Below are 10,279 nucleotides of genomic sequence, written 5' to 3'. Positions count from 1 at the left end.
CGTAGAGTGCATGCGTGTAGCTAAGTGAAGTATGTGCCTACGACCATGTGCATAACTGCGTTCTCATAAGTCTTGTTCGTCTATTGGTTGATACGAGCGCAAGATCTATAGAATCGTATACTTGCATTGTTCATTGTATCAAAGTTTGTTACGTTTTGCGTTGACGTTTTATTTATCCTGTATTCGTCTGTATTTGTGAATGCACACTGTGAAAAAAACGACTCCATCGGGGCACTCCACATCAGAAGAAATCTAACCTTAACTCTCTATAGTGTCTATATTTGTACAATACTCCCATTTACCACTCATATTGGTCACCATTTTACTCAGGGTCTTATCGACCCCGCGAAAGAGGTTCAAAAGAACGAGAAGAAGTTGGCGGAAACGCAAGCCTTCCTCGAAAAGGCAAAAGCCCCGACACTTAAAGAAGACTATGAACAGAAGGTTCCCGAAGCCGTTCGAGCCACACATACGAAAAAGGTTTGTATTTTCAGTGCAATATTGAGTTGTGAATGGATGGTCGAATTCGCCTCACAGCAATCGTATGTGGTATTCCGTGTGGATACAGTGTGGTGCTTTGTGTATCATTGCACGCCTAGATCTTTTGCAAACTTGGTGCTTGTCTTATAAACCGTGAAAATCGTGTTGAGAGTATTATGTCCTGCAGTTTTCCATTTGACTTTATATAGATATCCATCCCGTATACGTGCGTGTATCAATTGCGTATATTATTATTTTTACCCGGCTAAAGTAGTGCAACATCCGTCCTTGGAAGTGCCGTCTGTCCGTTCATCCAATTGTACAAGCGCGAATTCATAATTGTTTGATAGTTTTAGTGACCTTATAGACTAAATCTTGCATGATATGGTACGCTTCGGCAGCTGTAAGTACCATGCATTACTTAACTCTTCATCTACACGAAAACAACTACTTGGTAATTGCCATGGGGTATTCCCTACAGATCTCTCAATTGGAGGGTGAGATTGACAAACTAGGAGCCGCGATCGATATGTACAAAGCCATGCTCTGATATGCTAGAAGTGGACAACCGTCAGACTATATAACTAGCGGATGCACACCGTGCATTTGTTAAGTACTATACCACTGCGGGCTTTCCGTATCTGTGGATTGTATGACAATAAGTGACAAATAAATAGGTATACTTAGTATCATCGACTCCGTACAGTTCTTGTTTATACCTCCAATACGACAAGAGTCCAGAGTTTCGGGGCGCGCACAGTACTTTGCACATTCCTAATATATATAAATACTTAATAAATTCCGCTTGTAAATAGGCCATCCTACATACAAAACTTGTTTATAAGGAACGTACCATCGTCTAATGCGTGTGTTTGTGCAATTATCAGTAGTGTTAGTGGTTGTGCTATTTGTCGGATTAGGGTTAAGTGGAGTTTGGGATTTTGCTGGGTTTTCTTGCCGATTTATTTAGGGTTTAAGGGTATAGAGTTTAGGGCTTAGTCATTTTGAGAGGTGCCTATTTGTAGGGAGCGTACCATCGTCTAGTGTGTGTGTGTTTCAGCTGAAGTGGAAGCATCTCTCACAATGACTCTGGACCTTTCATATGTTAGAATATATCTCAATACTACATGCTTCATACTCACAAATATCGTAGTGTAGTTGAACTTGTGTTCCCTACACGCTTCGCAAGTAAACCAACCCAGACCCTGCTAGCTCGTGGCTGCCGCATTAGCAACAAGGTTGTAGACCCTACTAATGTCCCAAATCCAATCGCGATCGAAGGTGCTCGCAACCGCTCGGAAAATACACATGCGAGAGCCTTAACACGTGAATATTCTAGAGTATTGACCTATATGCTCAATAGAGTACTGGAAACCCCACCAAAATCCCAAGCTCTACTTAGCTCTAATCCGACTAATATCACAACCACTAGCACTATTCATAATTGCACAACCGCTACTACAATAGACTTGTGCACAATGATACAAACACTCACCACAAGAGATAAAGCTCCAGCACAAGCAACAAAACCTGCTAATAAATATTTAGCGAGCTAAGCAACAATAAAACAGACCAGCCCACCAACCGTAGCTAATCTTTTAATAAAAGTGATCCTATCAACATCAAAACTAATACTATTTGCCTATGGCAATCGATTCTAATACAAAAAATCCAAAACGGAATAACATTAGCGAAGACGAACCCGATAGAAATACAATTAGAGCTAGAATCGCAGGAGACTCAAGGTGCATGCCTCGCATACCTCCTGTGTCCCAAGAATACGTGGCTTTATCATCGACTTCGTACAATTCCGTTACTACCTCCAATGCGGCAAGAGTCCATAGCTTCGGGACACGCACAGTACATTGTAGATTCCTAATAGAAAATGACTATGTACTAAACTTCGCTTGTAATTATGCCATCGAGACATCAAGCAAGTTTGTGGGATCTCAGACTTTTCTAATTTAAATACAATAATCCTCTTTAAATACAGAAGCCTATAAGCTCGCTCAGTGTAGTCTTTTCACTCCGCCTAATAGAACTTGTACAGCATTATAACGACATTTTTTAGCACACTAGATCGTGATCCTATTCCATTATTCCATGATGCAATATCCAAGCAAACACCTGTTTTAAACGCTCTAGTTTTCACGCAGTAAAAGTCCCAACGCAATATACAAGCAAACACCTGTTTTAAACGCTCTAGTTTTCACGCAGTAAAAGTCCCAACCCCTGCGCACATTCAATTAAGCGCACACATAGTTCTTTGAGAAGTAGAAAGCGACGGCAAACCCTTAAGCACACTGGTAATTGTCATAGGGTTGCCGGGTATTACATAGCAGATATTCATGCATGTATTCGAGTGCCAAAGTGAATGCTATATGTACATCTCACCTCTCACTACCATAAGGTTAAATGCCATCATGCCTGTGTATTTGCCTATAGCAGGGCTGTAGAAGCACGATGTTTTAGAATACTTCAAAACCACTTTATATTCGCCATTCGCGTTCAAACTATAATCTTGTCTCTGCACAAGTGTTGGTTATGGTATTTTAGCATGCATTCTGACAATTAGCATACTGCAACGATCGCATCAAATATACATATTCTTTTTCCCAATGTTGTTTTTCAAGCGGTTTTCATTTTTTGGTCTTAGTCTTCGCAAAATATTAAATTGGGGTGTAAGATTGATGGATTCTATCTCGGAGGCGCAGCAGAGATATTCATATCGAAGTCAAGGGTGAATCTGGAAACGTACCAAAGCATACCTAAACCCATAAACCATAAATATTCGGCGAGGACAGGTGTAGCAGAAGATCTCGAAATTTTGAAACACTCACCCAAATAAACATGAAATTTACTACCACGTGTGAAAAATGTACAATATCAACCTTTTGGTCAAATATTTGGACGAATCGGGCTACATAGTGGGTACAGCGATTGTGCGGCCATAGTAAGTCCCCGAATCTCAACTTATACTGAATACCATTTCTAGATTGAGACGGATATATATCCACCGCCAATGTACCTTTACATATATTCGAGACTAATACTGATTCTATTTTCCTTTAAAATGGTTCAAGGTGGATCAGCCAGTGTAGTTGCAGACTTTCAAATCTGTACACCGAGTGTCAGATGAATGGTGGTGCCACGTACAAACCGCCTTGCATTATGTGTTCTTTTATGACAATCTGGGTGCTTCATTTTGGACATGTTTGTAAGTAACCATATAGAAATTTTGGGGTTGGTGAGAATTTTTTGAGATCTGGGAAGGTTCAGTACGTCCTCTTTTTTTTCATCCTTTAAAGTGTAAGAAATCAACCTGTGACGCTCGCGTCAAAGCTAGGTGCAAATGAGCAGCTATTCAATAAGCGGTTGTATCCATTATTCGATGGTCTTATGACTATATAACTAAAACATCTGCGACTAAGAGCGACCACGTATTCGTGTGTCGTCTCCGGTGCATGCCAATACCGATATCAATTTTAGGTTATAAGCTTCGATGTATTTTATGTGTGAACTGACATTTTCGAATGTAATTAATATATACCGGTGTCAACTGTCACGTGCTAAACCAAAATAAAGTTGTACGTGGAAAGTGGAACATTTAAGAACAATATATAAAAACAAAAATAATTAAAATACACCAGCGGAATTGGTCTAGTGGTATGATTGACCCTTAGGGTGGGTCAGGTCCCACGTTCGATTCGTGGATTCCGCCTATTTTTGTCGTTAATATGTACGGCGAAAAGTGGGATATGGTCGTCTGGGCTACAGTACTACGGTTTACATAATACAGCACTACGGTTTACATAACCAGAGACTGAGGATTGATATACAATCGAAATATTAGTAGTCGCATTAGTTAAAATCGAAATATTAGTAGTCGCATTAGTTAAAATCGGAATATTAGTAGTCGCATTAGTTGAAATCGGAAATATTCACCATGAGACACCCGACTTTGAAGGAACAAGTGCCGAAGTCAATTCTCATACGCTCACTAATCGATAAATTATAATCCAGGAATCACTGCCCTTCTCTAGGGGTTTTAGGGTTAATTGACGAGGATAAGGATAGCAGACTATCTGAAAAATAGTGAGGGGTGGAAAATATCCCCCGACATCGCCGATCCCTTATATTACGACTATCTGAAAAATAGTGAGGGGTGGAAAATATCCCCCGACATCCCCGATCCCTTGTATTACTACTGGCGCATTCAATGAGGCAATACTTTATTTTTTTAGATAAGATTTTCCTTCCGTCTCCCAATAATATTTAACGTGCAACTTAAAATATTGATAAATTAAAAACAAGAAAAAGCCAATGCCCAGAGTCGAACTGGGTATCTCTTCATTACTAGTGAAGCGCTGCACCGGTTAGCTTCATCGGATACACATTTCAAAAGTATACCTATATAACAATTTATTTCTGATTTCTGTGAGCAAATTAAATAACTAACCATTTTCCTCGACAGTTATATTAAATTTGATAATATTTTAGATCAATACGAACCACTACAAAAGATAGCATAATTTATAATCAATCAGTGGCAATTCTATAACTTTGATAAGCTTGAGTTCCAATACGTATTAATAGCTCGCGCATGTTTTTTCCTATATTTATGAAGTATATGCCATAGCGATACCGTATTAATTAATATCCATAAAGTGCAAGTTTATCACTGAATATGCATCATTGGAAGTAATGGATGTTTTAAATATGTGCTACGCTATGCTTTATATATGAACAATGGATCCCAACAACTTTAGTTTTCTTGCTAGAAAAATTGGCGGAATCCACGAATCGAACGTGGGGCCTGACCCACCCTAAGGGTCAATCATACCACTAGACCAATTCCGCTATATTCTGTGTTTGATTTACATTTATATATATCAATATACAATAATAATTATCACTTTATTACTTAAAGCGTATTTAAAAGCTTTTCTACTTCCCTGTCGACATTGTCGCCGATTTTTTGTCCGTCGCCAAAAACCGTCGGTGACGCCTTTTTTTCCGACTGGAATGGGTTTTGCCCATTTGAGACCCTATACAAAATAATCAATAGGCCCGAATGTCTGAATACAGACAAGTAAATTGCCCCTATGATTATATTCTTTCGGTCCCTGCGGCTTCTCCGCCGGGTTTTATCACTTTCGTAAATGTTCAACACGTATATTCATTAATCTATAGGCGAAGATAAACTTGAAGCCTGTCCCTAAAATTACCACTGATAATCACATATGCCGGGGGCGTAGTTTTTGTTTGCGCAAGATACTTCTAATCAATTGTTGTTCAATATGCGCATCTAAGAATTCAGTAATATAAATCAATATTATACAGATTGAGCGATAAGGCTCATTCATCGATCAACTACCCTCTACAAATCTTCACCGTAACGATTTTGCCGTGCCAGAAAATTTCAAAATAAAGCCGTTGAAATAGGTTTTGTATATCTCAGTGCAATCAACGCCTTGAACTTCCATATAACATATTCGATCTATGCCCATTCCGTATATATGTTCTACACCTTATACACGTTGCACTTTTAAGCTCCCATGTTTCCATGAAGTTGCACACAAGCCATGATTAGTGTCTGTAATGCTAAAAGTATTATGTTCATTGTTTTTGTTGTATCTTTAAAGCATTTCTGTGATGATATTCGTGCGTTTGCTACGCTACTATACATTCTTCATTGTGTATAGTACTTGCTAACCCTTAGTCTCGTCACTGGGTTAAAGCTTCTATGTGCGTAATCACCACAATTGATTGTAAACGGGAACCTAATGATTCCGGCGCTATTGGTCGTGGCATCCTTCGGGGACATTGAATTACTTTAGAACCCAATGTCTGAACTGTCATTTAATACTGCAACCCGGCAAGGTATATTTCAACTTGGAAGGATGATTTGATGTATTGAGTCGTTAAGTCGCAACCTATAATGGTTAGTGTGAATTTTAAATTGAATTGTTTGTGATATCCATGCGCTATCTATTAAGGTATATTATACATTTCTACATTGTGTTGGCTGATCAAAGGGTGCTTTAGATGTTAACTCTTATCATATTCCATATCAGCATGTTTTTTGTTTGAAATCTCCGCAATCGATTCTCTTGGTATCAGTAGTCATGATTGTATGCGCTGACGTGTGTCATATATCAACTATAACTTATTGATAAATAAAGAGATTATATCTGTATATGAGACGATCTTTACTCACTAGTACGTTTAAAATGAATTATATATTGAGCTACTTTTCTATTGTACCGTTGTCAATTGAAATTACCCCGGAGGATTGCTTATGAGACAACTATCAGAGTTAGCAAATACCGGCAGACAATATCAGCGGATCCAACTGGTAGATTCATTGTTGGTGAAATCATGACCGAAAGGATATGTGGGCGCTTATCGATACCAATAGTTTGGCGAGTTTGTTTACTTTAAAGGAGTTTGGTCGGATCATACTTACAGTGAACCTATACGTGAATATTTGGTTCGAAGCAACACATCGATTTTTATGCCCTTTTCATATATGTCTACCAAGTTGGAAAATGCGAAAGCTACCGTGATGCAGCTGAAGGTGTGGAAAGAGCAAAGAGATAAAGTGATCCGACTATCTTCGACGAACCCTCGACCGGATATATTGGGATCAACCACGATCCATCCGGTGGACAGCAGTACCACGTTACCTTTTGAAGTATAATATACACTTGTCGCGTGCTCAAATTCTGGACATCCGAAGAAATTTCAAGCAAGTGTGTGCTATGGGTACGTTGAATATTTATAGGAAAGATGAAGATGTAAATTGCATCAATCACATCCAGACAATATTCGTAAGACTTCAGTTGCGAGACTTACCTGTGGTATCATGAAACTATCCAATCTAAATCGGACTTCATCCAGACAATATTCGTAAGACTTCAGTTGCGAGACTTACCTGTGGTATCATGAAACTATCCAATATAAATCGAACTTTATTTTATTCACGTATGTGCGTACCTCGAGCAGTATCCCAGATACGCAAGTATGCGCCTCGATACGTTTGCTGTAAACTACAAATTCTGGACATCCGAATAGATTTCAAGCAAGTGTGTGCTATGGGTACGTCGAATATTTATAGGAAAGATGAAGATGTAAATTGCATCAATCACATCCAGACAATATTCGTAAGACTTCAGTTGCGAGACTTACCTGTGGTATCATGAAACTATACAATCTAAATCGGACTTTATTTTATTCACGTAGGTGCGTACCTCGAGTAGTATCCCATATACGCAAGTATGCGCCTCGATACGTTTGCTGTAAACTGTGAGCCTCGATTCATTTATATGCACTGAACTCAGCGATGAGTTAAGATGTACCATTCACTGAAGGCGTGTAATATAGCATCCAGAGTTGTTGTCGCTTTCAGATCACGGATCGGATACTCTTTGGCCATGCTAGAAAAATCGGCCCATGATTGATACAGAGTGGGTGAGAGCAGACTAGACGTTTGCAAAGCGTTTTAATTATGTGATAAAATATATATTATCTGAAAAGAAGATTGTGGCCGATGCAAGCTGATTGTCTGTCAATGATCGAGACTCTACTCCTATAGAAGGCCATAACAAGGAAGAAAAAGGACATGAGCATAACAAAGCATGAAAAATGATATGAGCATAACAAAGCAAGAAAAAGTATAGGAGCATAACAATGGAAGAAAAGGTACGAGAGCACAATAAAAGAAAGAAAAGGTATGGGAGCATAATAAAGAAAGAAAAGGTACGAGACGATAACAAAGGAATAAAACGTACGGGAGCATATCAAAGGAAGACGAGAGCATAATAAAAGAAGAAAAAGGATGTGAGCATACCAAAGATAGGAGCATAACAATGGAAGAAAAGGTATGAGAGCATAATAAAATAAAGAAAAAGTATGGGAGCATAATAAAGAACGAAAAGGTGTGAGACGATGACAAATGAATAAAACGTATGGGAGCATATCAAAGGAAGACGCGAGCATAATAAAGGAAGAAAAAGGATGTGAGCATACCAAAGGTAGAAAAAAGAGATGAGCATCCCAAGTGAAGTAAAAGTGTGGGAGCATAACAAAGGGAGAAAAGTACGTGAGCATAATAAAGGAAGAAAAGTGTGGCAGTATAACAAGAGAAGGAAAAGGATATGAGCATAAGAAAGGGATTTAAATTGTGGGAACACAACAAAATAATAAAAGGATGTGATAAAGGTGGGATCAACACCAAGATGCTGATGCTCACCAAGATAGCAGTAACTTCCGAGGCGCTCCCATCAATAGTACTGTTCAGCTGACGCACTACCATCAAAGTCTAAACATAATAGATCAATAACTGCAGTGAGGCAGATTGCAGTTGGCGAAGTATCCAACATGAACCTAATACACAGTGAGTAGTGTATGCATTTCGTTTATAAGTGTATTGATTGCACTGAAAGTTCCCACAAACAGTTGTATGATATCTGACATAATGAAGAGCCGGACGTTTCTTTTAGCCTTTTGGAGGTACATGCACGCCATGGTCTTTGAAAATTGGAATGATTGATGTATGAGGCAACCTTCTGAATATATAAATCCGCCTAACAAGAAGTTAATAGAAACACATATGCTGCGTACATCATTCACATAGTGTTTTCTACCTTTCCAGGATCGATCATGACCCCATCACCAGATACACAGTTAAACAGCAGCTGTATTTCGTTATTTCTGAAGTGACATTTCTTATTGTTGATATTGAAGCTGTATTTGTTTATTCGTGCCAAGACCTCTCATATATATATGTCCTGTTCTTATATCATCTATATACACCTATACGTTGTCTATATTTTATATCTATTGGAAGAACGGTGGTAACATGTGTAGATCAACCAACGCTCCTTTAAAGGACTATTGTTCTCCGCCCACGCCCATATGTATTGAACTGGTCTACGGCCAACGTGTAGTGTTCAATAGGGTGGGCTCATACTCTACTGCGAGAGCTTCGTCTTCTTTTGGAATACTTAAGCTTATAGGTAGTTATTTGCAACGATCAAATCCAACCAATTACATATAATCTGTTCCAGAATATAAAAAATATAAAACACTGAAGCTAATATATGATCGAAACCCGTTTCTCGGGTTGGGTTGTACAATCCACGTGAGATTCTGAGACAATGTGATTAAAATCATATAGGCCAACATTGGAATTTACAAGCTGATGCGGAGGGGTTGTGTAAAATAGCGGGTTCTTGTAGTGGAAACGCATTTTTGCGAAGATTGTAGATTGTTAAAAATTAAATGTAGATATCTGCAACGATCAAAACAAAGCTGATTCCGGACTTTTTAAACTGCTGAAACCTTATCAATTATATACCAATCCTTTCCAGCTGCACCTTTACACTTCAATCGAGTTGGGTACTAGTCGCTATTAGCGTACAACCCATACAAACATGCCTTGGTACCTTTACTTTACGTAGTGAAACACTGATTATATTGCGAGTTATTAGAATGGAAAGATAAGAAACATTGAAAGGCGTGATCAATCATTTATAACCACAGCCAACAACTTCGAGGTAATTGACGTAGTAAACGAGCATGGATGGGAGACCATATACTATCAACGTGATCATTCTATAATTGATTTCAAATGTATAATTAGCCAAGTGTTCACATGAAGGTATCTGATACGGGCCACTATCCGAAAAGATGTCTTACGTGACTTGATATTTTACATTAATGCCTAAAATTTGGCTACAAAATGTATGATGTTTCCAATACAATATCGAATTATCCAAATAACTCTATGAATACG

General features: G+C 38.6%; 1 protein-coding gene and 2 non-coding genes across 3 annotated transcripts in view; 2 read left to right on the top strand and 1 right to left on the bottom strand.

Moving 5' to 3' along the window:
* SARC_06836 (hypothetical protein) overlaps positions 1-1,298 on the top strand; it is a 24,853-nt gene extending 23,555 nt beyond the window's left edge. The window contains exons 23-24 of the mRNA XM_014299239.1: positions 331-480; positions 962-1,298. Coding sequence (XP_014154714.1) covers positions 331-480; positions 962-1,030 — 219 coding nt within the window. The 3' untranslated portion in view covers positions 1,031-1,298. The remainder of the gene's footprint in view (positions 1-330; positions 481-961) is intronic.
* Positions 1,299-4,129: 2,831 nt separating this feature from the next.
* On the top strand, positions 4,130-4,201 carry SARC_30147. The gene has a single exon. It is a non-coding gene; the product is annotated as a tRNA-Pro (tRNA).
* A 1,067-nt stretch (positions 4,202-5,268) lies between these two features.
* SARC_30146 lies at positions 5,269-5,340 on the bottom strand. Its single transcript has one exon. It is a non-coding gene; the product is annotated as a tRNA-Pro (tRNA).
* Positions 5,341-10,279: the final 4,939 nt, after the last annotated feature.

Source organism: Sphaeroforma arctica (genome assembly GCF_001186125.1).
Source record: "Sphaeroforma arctica JP610 unplaced genomic scaffold supercont1.508, whole genome shotgun sequence".
NCBI classification, from domain to species: Eukaryota; class Ichthyosporea; order Ichthyophonida; genus Sphaeroforma; species Sphaeroforma arctica.
Note: the sequence above shows the minus strand (reverse complement) of the source record. Positions and strands in the feature narration are given on the sequence as shown.